Below are 10764 nucleotides of genomic sequence, written 5' to 3'. Positions count from 1 at the left end.
AGTCGGTTACGACTCCGGACTGCAGTCAGGCCAATACCCTGGTGAGGACGACGAGCACGCAGATAAACTTCCCTGAAGAGGTTTCTGACGGTTTCATCAGCTTCCAGGTGATTGGTCTCAGACGATCCCGCAAGTGAAGAAGCAGGATGTGGAAGGTCCTGGGCTGGCGTGGTTACACGTGGTATGCGGATGTGAGGCCGGTTTCGACATACTGCTAAATTCCCACAAAAATTTGAGAGAAATAAGCTTTTTTTTGTGCGTTATGAAACATTTCTAGGAGCTTTCATTTTAGCTCATAAAACATGGATCCAACATTTTTTTTTTTTAAACCTGAAATATTCCTTGGATTCATAGGCCTACTATCAATAATGACACTCAATCACTTCACAATTCATACATTACTTCACTGATGATTTACTTTCTTGTCAACATTATCTTATGTGAACTATTTCACCTTAAACACTTAGTCCTTCACCTATTGTATTGGATTTGAACTGGTGTGTGTGAACAGAGGAGATGGCAAGTGATTTATAGAGATGGACAAACACATTGGTAGTGATTAACCGGTGTCTGACTGATGCCAAGTGTTTGTGTAACAACTTGTTCCCTCTTGGTTTCCTTTTACTAGTAAGTCATATACTGAATAAAGTCTGGAATTATAATGGTTTTTAATACTGCTTTTAATACTGAATACTCGATCACAAGTAAAGGGGAGTGAAAAAGTACCCAAAATATCTTACTTTTGATACATAAGTATATTCTAGGAATTACATTTACTTTTGATACTTATATACAGTGCCTTGCGAAAGTATTCGGCCCCCTTGAACTTTGCGACCTTTTGCCACATTTCAGGCTTCAAACATAAAGATATAAAACAATTTTTTTGTGAAGAATCAACAACAAGTGGGACACAATCATGAAGTGGAACGACATTTATTGGATATTTCAAACTTTTTTAACAAATCAAAAACTGAAAAATTGGGCGTGCAAAATTATTCAGCCCCCTTAAGTTAATACTTTGTAGCGCCACCTTTTGCTGCGATTACAGCTGTAAGTCGCTTGGGGTATGTCTCTATCAGTTTTGCACATCGAGAGACTGACATTTTTTCCCATTCCTCCTTGCAAAACAGCTCGAGCTCAGTGAGGTTGGATGGAGAGCATTTGTGAACAGCAGTTTTCAGTTCTTTCCACAGATTCTCGATTGGATTCAGGTCTGGACTTTGACTTGGCCATTCTAACACCTGGATATGTTTATTTTTGAACCATTCCATTGTAGATTTTGCTTTATGTTTTGGATCATTGTCTTGTTGGAAGACAAATCTCAGTCCCAGTCTCAGGTCTTTTGCAGACTCCATCAGGTTTTCTTCCAGAATGGTCCTGTATTTGGCTCCATCCATCTTCCCATCAATTTTAACCATCTTCCCTGTCCCTGCTGAAGAAAAGCAGGCCCAAACCATGATGCTGCCACCACCATGTTTGACAGTGGGGATGGTGTGTTCAGCTGTGTTGCTTTTACGCCAAACATAACGTTTTTCATTGTTGCCAAAAAGTTCAATTTTGGTTTCATCTGACCAGAGCACCTTCTTCCACATGTTTGGTGTGTCTCCCAGGTGGCTTGTGGCAAACTTTAAACAACACTTTTTATGGATATCTTTAAGAAATGGCTTTCTTCTTGCCACTCTTCCATAAAGGCCAGATTTGTGCAATATACGACTGATTGTTGTCCTATAGACAGAGTCTCCCACCTCAGCTGTAGATCTCTGCAGTTCATCCAGAGTGATCATGGGCCTCTTGGCTGCATCTCTGATCAGTCTTCTCCTTGTATGACCTGAAAGTTTAGAGGGACGGCCAGGTCTTGGTAGATTTGCAGTGGTCTGATACTCCTTCCATTTCAATATTATCGCTTGCACAGTGCTCCTTGGGATGTTTAAAGCTTGGGAAATCTTTTTGTATCCAAATCCGGCTTTAAACTTCTTCACAACAGTATCTCGGACCTGCCTGGTGTGTTCCTTGTTCTTCATGATGCTCTCTGCGCTTTTAACGGACCTCTGAGACTATCACAGTGCAGGTGCATTTATACAGAGACTTGATTACACACAGGTGGATTGTATTTATCATCATTAGTCATTTAGGTCAACATTGGATCATTCAGAGATCCTCACTGAACTTCTGGAGAGAGTTTGCTGCACTGAAAGTAAAGGGGCTGAATAATTTTGCACGCCCAATTTTTCAGTTTTTGATTTGTTAAAAAAGTTTGAAATATCCAATAAATGTCGTTCCACTTCATGATTGTGTCCCACTTGTTGTTGATTCTTCACAAAAAAATACAGTTTTATATCTTTATGTTTGAAGCCTGAAATGTGGCAAAAGGTCGCAAAGTTCAAGGGAGCCGAATACTTTCGCAAGGCACTGTAGCTGTCCAGAGGACATTCATCATGTAGGATTAGGTTATGGCTGCTGCAATTAGTGGAAAATAAACTCTTAGTGGTTAATATAAGAGAAAAATGCATTATAGTCATGTTTGGTATGTGTATTCAGGTGAAACTGTTGAGCGTGAAAAGCCCAGCAGCATTGCAGTGCTTGACACACCCAAACAGGTTCTCTGGGCATCTACTACCATACCTCGTTCAATGTTTGGTCTTGTCCATTCACCCTCTGAATGGCACACACACAATCCATGTCTCAATCGTCTCAATGTTTAAAAATCCCTCTTTAGCCTGTCTCCGCTCCTTCATTTACACTGATTGAAGTGGATTTTCTGGGAAGGTTTTCCACTAGATGTTGGAACATTGCTGCTATAACAGCCTCCAGTTTTCTGGGAAGGCTTTCCACTAGATGTTGGAACATTGCTGCGGGGACTTGCTTCCATTCAGCCACAAGAGCATTAGCGAGGTCGGGCACTGATGTTGGGTTGATGAGGCCTGGCTCGCAGACGGCGTTCATAAGGTGTTCGATGGGGTTGAGGTCAGGGCTCTGTGCAGGCCAATCAATTTATTCCACACTGATCTTGACAAACCATTTCTCTATGGACCTCGCTTTGTGCACGGGGGCATTGTCATCCTGAAACAGGAAAGGGCCTTCCCCAAAACTGTTGCCACAAGATTGTGAGCACAGAATCGTCTACAATGTCAATGTTTGCTGTAGCGTTAAGATCTCCCTTCACTGGAACTAAGGGGCCTAGCTTGAACCATGAAAAACAGCCCCAGACCATTATTCCCCCCTCCACCAAACTTTACAGTTAGCGCTATGTATTCTCCTGGCATCCGCCAAACCCAGATTTGTCCATCAATAAGGTATCATAGCATTCACCTGGTCAGTCTGTCAATGAAAGATGTTCCTAATATTGGATGCACCGAGTGCATGTTTTTTTCTTCTTCTAGGTAATGGACAAGTCGGGGGCAGTGGTGGAGAGTCCGTAATGAACGTGGTGAGGAGGGTCATGTTGCCAAGAATGTTCTGGAGACTTCTGGATGGAAGGGAACTCTGGGACGAGGGCTGAGGAGGTGTGATTCCCACCAGTCCAGATCTCCAGACGGTAAAGGATGGCTGGAGTACAAGACCTTCTCCAAAATGTAAGACATCACATGCACTCTTTTTAACCACAGACAGGCAAGCAGCTGACGAATGAGGGAGCAGCAAGGTATGGCGTTTTCTCCTTGGGAGGACTGCTTACATTAAAACTAGTCTCAAGGAGCAGGGACATGGACTAGAACAAGTCTACAGACCAGAGGTAGAGGAGCACTCCTAAATAACCTGTAATGTTGTCTATTGCTATGGATGACCAGAGATGACATGTTGGATGTGTTTATGAAGGCTTTATAAAATGGCTCTGCGTTGTCAGAACTGTTCGTAGCCTAGCCGTGCTGAACGGTGCGGTTCGTAGCCTGGTCGTGCTGAACGGTGCGGTTCGTAGCCTAGCCGTGCTGAACGGTGCGGTTCGTAGCCTGTCCACGCTGAACGGTGCCTGGCCGTGCTGAACGGTGCTCTCCTCCTGGGGATGACATGTTGGATGTGTTTATGAAGGCTTTATAAAATGGCTCTGTGTTGTCAGAACTGTTCGTAGCCTGGCCTTACTGAACGGTGCGGTTCGTAGCGGTTCGTAGCCTGGCCGTGCTGAACGGTGCGGTTCGTAGCCTGGCCTTACTGAACGGTGCGGTTCGTAGCGGTTCGTAGCCTGGCCGTGCTGAACGGTGCTCTCCTCCTAGGGATGACCAGAGATGAGGACGATGTGTCCAGAAGTGTTCGTTCAGCTGCAGGCCATAAAGTCCTCCATAGCATACAGGCCCACACATAGTAAAACTGTACAACACGGATCGAGCAAGCTACATTTATCTAAGGGTTTGGGTGTGTTTCGGGTCATTTCTACTTCTGACAAATTCAAGATAAACAAAATACATCTGTGTGGGAGATAATGACAGCCTGGTCTTTCCCCCGTCTTCGTTTGCAGCTTGCCAGTGAATCCAACAGCTATGGCCCTTATAATGGTCGTCAGACTGACTCGTCATAAAGAACCAAGAGTCTACGGAGGGAGAACCATTTAAACCTTATAATTTTGTACACTTATAGACGTCAGTGCAGTCCGTAGAATGGAGTGATGACTAAGCAAAATAAACGGAGTAGCCAAATAGAGAACTACTTTGTCAGTATTCCTAGCCACTTGTGAGCCCATGTTAGATCGTACAGTTTATTTCAGTAATTCTGAATATCCACATTTCCAAGAATCAAATTGACAAGCTTCAAAGTGTCGTCAGTGTTCACACAGTGGACAGATATGCAACAGTTTCCCTTTTGCACTTGAACGAATGTATTGTACTCATCATCAAAACAATATCCTTTGCATATTCGGGTAACATTATCCTGAAAATAAAGTGATGACACTGACATTTAATGAAATCATTTTTTTTTTTAAATTAACTCAAGGTTCTAATTTTCACTTTAAAAACATTTCTGCTTTTAGTTTCCAAAAAAAAAAACCCAAAAAGATACAAAACAAAAATCTTAAGTCAGGACAGTAAATTATTTTAGCCATTCAAACATCTAACATTAGTTGCTCACTCAATTCCAAAGATTATACATTTTCCTCCATGCCAATACTCAACCACAGGCAGCCAGATTCTGATATTTTGCCACTAAAAATAGGATTAAAGAACAGAATTGGGCTGCCTGTGTAAAAACCTTAGAGTAGCTAGTCTATTAAATGGTTAATTCAGCAGACTCCTAGATGTCTTATCGGGTCCCATGACCCCAGTGGGTGCAGAACTAACTCTCCTAATATCTAAAAATCATAGGATTTATGTTTTTCCAGTCATTGGTTTCTTTACTCTTTCTTGTTGCCCCACTTGGCCATCTTGTTATTGACAGGAGTCTTTATGAAGAGGCTCGACTTCATGTAGGCTGCAATCTTCTCCAGAGCCTGTTGAGACAGACAATACAGCGTCAAGTCAATGGAGTCAACAACTAAAGTTTAAAGCCGGCGGGTGTCATCTTATTCTGTGTAGATAACATTTTTTATCCTTCAAATTGAAAAGGGAACCCTGTCAGTTACAATGGGCTTTAATTAAAAACAGCAGAGGGAATCATAATAATCCCCAAGATACAAAATGACAATCCTGACCTCGAAGCGGTCTACAAGTTCCTGTAGGTTCTTGAAGTCGTCCAGGCACTTGGAGTCAAACATTATATGTTGATCCAAAAGCTCATACATGATGAAGTCCACAAAGGTGATCTGGTTGAGGGGGAGCAACAGAGCAATTATTTATTCTCCAGAGAGGTGGTGAGTATTTTATCCTGGCCGGCACCATTGGTGCGTTACGTGTCTCACTACTTAACAGTGCAGTGACTAGCCAATAGAAGTGCATCATACCTTGTCACCAGCAAACCACTTCCTGGTTCCTAGGAACTCTGAGAATTGCTTCAGTGTTCCGGGCAGTCTCTCTGTGTAGCTTGGCTTCATCTTGTCCTGAGGGAGAATACAGACGGGGAGTTATACTCCAAACGATCTAGGGTCACTCAGTATCAAGATGAGTCTTGGGGAATGAAAACTAGAACATAGGAAGGTATTGTACTGCTATGAAAATCGGGTGAGTAGCACGAGGTCCTTATAGCGGGCTGCAAACCCAGATCACATCGAAACAGCAAAATCCATAATCACGAGAGATCCATAGACGGGTTGGTTGTTTAAACAAAACAGACGTGTGAAACTATGGGGCAAAAAAAGACTGGGTTGGTTTAGACTGTTGACCCATGTCTCAAATACATGGTTACCAGTTGTTGGTTAGCTAGCTAGTGAATTTGCCACAGTAGCATGGACATGAAGTCACTCAAAACAAAACTCTCAAAAAAGAGCCACAATACCCCACATGGCAGTTTCTTCTCATGCTTGGTGGCCATCCAGAATCACAACACAAACTTCTGCCCCATTTAAGCGTGCGCATTGTCTGTGACGTTGTCAGCTAACTGTTATGGGATTTTTTTAATGTAATGACTAAATGAGGTGTGTTCATTAGGAAGGGGTTATATGGCATGTACCTAGGAAGAAAGGAATGTATGTGGGGGTCGAAGGAGAACGGAGAATGGCATTAACCTGTTTGAACAGGCCTGGCTGTAAATCTGTTGAGAGAATAGGACAGGGAGAGCCCCTCCAGAGCTCTGGTATCTGGGGGAGCCTGGAACTGTCAGCTGAGTGGTTATAAACTGTGGTGAGACTCAAGAGAAAATCCCTGTGTTGGTGTGTAAGTTAGGATGGTATAAAAGGAATGTATTTGTGTAAACTGCAGAACTCTCGCAAATAAATCTGGATCTGATCAATTGTGAGCTGGGAATTCTGTCTGTTTTATTGAAGACCAGAACTTCACAACCTCTGGGTATCAGACAGATAAAGATAATTGGAGTTTATGAACATCAATTACAAAAATTACTGAACACTACCCCATCTATATCGTATGCAATATATTTTAATGCCACTCAGTCACATCCGTTTTTATAGTTTACTCTATAGTTTACTCAGCCCCCCCCCCCGGACACTGCGCCCCACACCAAGCGGACTGCATCTAACCCTGTTACATTGGCAGTGTCAGTCTTTGGTACTTATAGATAGGACTCGTCAAAAGGTTGACACACCTACTCATTCAAGTTTATTATTTTTTTTACTATTTCCTACATTGTAGAATAGTGAAGACAAAACTATGAAATGACACATATGGAATCATGTAGTAACCAAAAAAGAAAGTGTTAAATCAAAATATATCTTGCAAAGCTGTAAAGGCACTCTTAAAAGTCTCAACCAGCTTCACCCCCACACCTCCGTGCTTCACGGTGGGAACCAAACACCTCCGTGCTTCACGGTGGGAACCACACCCCTCCGTGCTTCACGGTGGGAACCACACCCCTCCGTGCTTCACGGTGGGAACCACACCCCTCCGTGCTTCACGGTGGGAACCACACCCCTCCGTGCTTCACGGTGGGAACCACACACCTCCGTGCTTCACGGTGGGAACCAAACATGCGGAGAGCCTCTACTCTGCGTCTCACAAAGACAAGGCGGTTGGAACCAACGTTCTCAAATTTGGACTCATCAGGCCAGAGGACAGTCTCCTCTGAACAGTTGATGTTGAGATGTGTCTGTTATCTGAAGCGTTTACTTGGGCTGCTTTTCTGAGGCTTGTAACTCTAATGACCTTATCCTTTCCTGTGGCGGTCCGCACGAGAGCCAGTTTCATCGTAGTGCTTGATGGTTTTAGCAACTTCACTTGAAGAAACTTTCTTAAGTTCTTGAAGACCTTCATGTCTTAAATTAATGACGGACTGTCATTTCTCTTTGCTTATTTGAGCTGTTGTTGCCATAATATGGACTTGGTCTTTTACCAAATAGGGCTATCTTCTGTAGACCACACCTACCTTGTCACAACAAGGTGTGATTGGCTCAAATGCATTAAGAAGGAAAGAAATTCCACAAATTAACTTTTAACAAGGCACACCTGTTAATTGAAATGCATTCCAGGTGACTACATCATGAAGCTGGTTGAGAGAATGCCAAGAGTGTGTAAAGCTGCAACTTGTTTAACACGGTTTTGGTTCCTACATGATTCCACGTGTTATTTCAGTTGATGTCTTCACGATTATTATACAATGTAGAAAATAGTAAAATAAAAACCCTTGAATGAGTAGGTGTCCAAACTTTTGACTGGTACTGTATATATATATATAAAGTCAGTGGTAAGTGCAAACTAAAATTCCATAATGATGAAAAGTTTAATTTAGAAAGTGAGTTGAAATAAGTCTTGAGTGATGGGTCAATGTCCAAGGCTGTGACTTACAAAGTCTATTGGTCGCCAATTATCAAGCGAGTATTCGGAATGATATTCAAGAAGCCAGTCGAAGTGTAAGGTTGTCACTTACAAAGTCTGTGTAGCACAGAATCACAAAGCCGTTCCGGAAGTCCATCGCCTGATTCTCAAGAATGTCCACACGAACCTTCTCGTCGTCACTCTCTCCACCTAGCCAAAAAATATATATAAAAAAAAAAAAAAAATCACAAAAAGACAATAGAACATTTATATTCTCAACTAAAAACTTACAGAATAGAGATATGGCAACTCTGTGGTCTAGTCATAGCTTAGCTGTGTGTGTGTGTGTAAAGTACTGTGTTGTAGAACTACAGCAATAATGCCACCCTGAATGGCCTGATTGCAGTTTATCACACAGTACAGAGGTTGTGCTTGCGTGCGATGTATCTCATGATGGCATTGCTCTGGACAATCTTCCTGTCTCCGTCCTCCAGATAGGGCAGCTAGGGGAAAACACAGCAACAGTCACAGGTGGTATGGTAGCAGCGGGTGTGTATGTGTTCAGCATATTATACGTAGGCTACTTACGTTGGGGAAGTCCATGCCCAGTTTGTGCTTCTCATCAAACCAGCAACTTTTGTCATAGTTTGGGGCTACAGGAGACAGAAAGTTAGAACTTGAATGTTCTCAACTTTATATTCTTCCCTTTAGGAATATTCAACAAATTAAAAAATGTACCTTCTCCGCAGGTGTAGAATTTGTCCTCATATTTAGTGTCAGTGTACTCCAGGAGCAGACGAATGGGCTGAGCAAGCTATTTAGAAAGAAAATATGGCACGTAAACTTTTCTGCCAGAGGTCCTCATAAATAAAAGGTGAAATAAAAATAAAATATCATGGATGAGACAGTGCGACTATACTATGAACATTTAAATAGCAGGTGTGTGTGTGCTAAATCTAAAATATTTCATATTGACAAGCTGATATACTGACGCGTGGCGATTCCGTTTGAACACATTTCAGATTAACTGACAACTTTTTTTCCCCCGCTGGCAAGCAATTTCTAACAAAGTAAACACGTGTTGCAAGTCGGGAATTTATAGTTACATAACACACATTTATCTTCGAGTCTTTGAAATGTATAACACAATAGAAAATGTCTCGATTCAAACAATTAGACTGCATGACAATAATTGTATCCAACTATTATGAACAGCTTAAAATCACGCCCGAATATTGGAAACAAAGTACCGTGACTATAACCTACCACCGCAGGCACACAAATTAATGGGAAACCGCTGTTCATACCAACTGTGCAACTTGCGTGCAGAAAAACAAATAATTTTATTCCTTACCCCGCGAATATCCCAATAAGCCAATTTCATTGCCATGTTGTACCTTTTCACGACAAAGGTAGCACAGACTACAGCACCGAGTTTATTGCAAACACAGACGAACAACGGCGTTAAAATGAGTCGTCTGCAGCAGCCTGTCGAGGCTTTATACGCGAACCTTCACTGTGTGGAATGAGAAAAAATGACTGCTGTTCTGCCAGCAGCACAAACTATGACGTCACTTTCGTATGGTAATATTAACCTTCAAAAATAAAAGCCCGCATTTCAAAACAAATAAAAACAACAAATAACAAATGTAAATAAGCTTCCAACAATGAAAAAATACAACGTCGACACTGGTATGTTGAGAATATTGTTCTGTAGAGAGAAAATACACAACAGGGTGTCTACTAAGCAATTAGGAAGGGTGCTGGGTTGCACGGCATGCTGCTGGTTTTTGTATCCCATGTACAGTCAATTACTGTATTTTGAAAGGGGCAGAAAACGAAGTGCTGCTGGATATGTACAACACAGTCCCCCTCCAAAACTACACATATTTGGTTAGTAGAGACCCTACTGAGTCTTTCCCACCCCACTTTAGCTGAGACAGATAGAAATAACAGTTTTCTCTCTACAAGCCAATAACCATCCCAAATGTATTGGTGGAGTAAGGACTCACCAGTACTCTGTATTAAACCCCATTGCCCAGCAAAAGAGACACATTTAAGTTCTGCAGACTATTGAGTCATTCCAATTTGATATATTTAGCATTTTATTAAAAGTGTATTTCTTTAAATATAGCCTACACAATAGCTTTCAACATTCCAGTATTTTCTGAGGTGGTTACAATGCTGTGAAAAACAGTTGTCATGGACTACTGCTGAAAAAAAAAAAAGATATTCCCGAAGTTTAGCATGTCTTTGCAGGGGGACTCTTATTTTGAGAAGAAAAATCCGCGATGCTATCAGCATAATATTCTGCTGCTAGGAGAACGTTAATCGAAAGGTTCATGTAGGCAGGCTACCGTTACTCCTTAAGGTTCAAGGACCTTCCTTGTATGTTATTTTCAGAGGTAGACTGGCTCTGGCAGCCAAAACAGCCAAATACTCCATCTAAACGTGAATCCATTCTCAATTGTGATACGAT

At 42.0% G+C, this 10764-nt stretch overlaps 1 protein-coding gene across 1 annotated transcript; it reads right to left on the bottom strand.

Annotated features, from left to right (window-relative positions):
* Nucleotides 1-4888: 4888 nt before the first annotated feature.
* Nucleotides 4889-9834, bottom strand: LOC139396441 (glutathione S-transferase Mu 3-like). Its single transcript, XM_071143487.1, has 8 exons — nt 9640-9834; nt 9024-9099; nt 8874-8938; nt 8707-8788; nt 8398-8495; nt 5864-5959; nt 5615-5725; nt 4889-5413 (listed from the first exon to the last, which is right to left on the bottom strand). The coding sequence occupies exons 1-8, from the start codon at nt 9673-9675 to the stop codon at nt 5318-5320; spliced, it is 660 nt and encodes a 219-aa protein (XP_070999588.1). The 5' UTR covers nt 9676-9834; the 3' UTR covers nt 4889-5317.
* Nucleotides 9835-10764: the final 930 nt, after the last annotated feature.

The sequence above is a fragment of the Oncorhynchus clarkii genome, unplaced genomic scaffold, assembly GCF_045791955.1.
Source record: "Oncorhynchus clarkii lewisi isolate Uvic-CL-2024 unplaced genomic scaffold, UVic_Ocla_1.0 unplaced_contig_7089_pilon_pilon, whole genome shotgun sequence".
NCBI lineage: Eukaryota > Metazoa > Chordata > Actinopteri > Salmoniformes > Salmonidae > Oncorhynchus > Oncorhynchus clarkii.
The sequence above is the reverse complement of the archived record's forward strand: the minus strand, read 5'-3'. Positions and strand labels throughout refer to the sequence as shown.

Excerpts from the sequence above, each read along its gene's own strand:
- LOC139396441 (XM_071143487.1), bottom strand. The coding sequence starts at position 9,675 with ATGGCAATGAAATTGGCTTATTGGGATATTCGCGGG. Across the intron at positions 8,939-9,023 it reads ATTCTACACCTGCGGAGAAG|CCCCAAACTATGACAAAAGT; the intron begins GTACATTTTTTA and ends TGTCTCCTGTAG. Across the intron at positions 5,414-5,614 it reads AACTTGTAGACCGCTTCGAG|GCTCTGGAGAAGATTGCAGC; the intron begins GTCAGGATTGTC and ends CTGTCTCAACAG.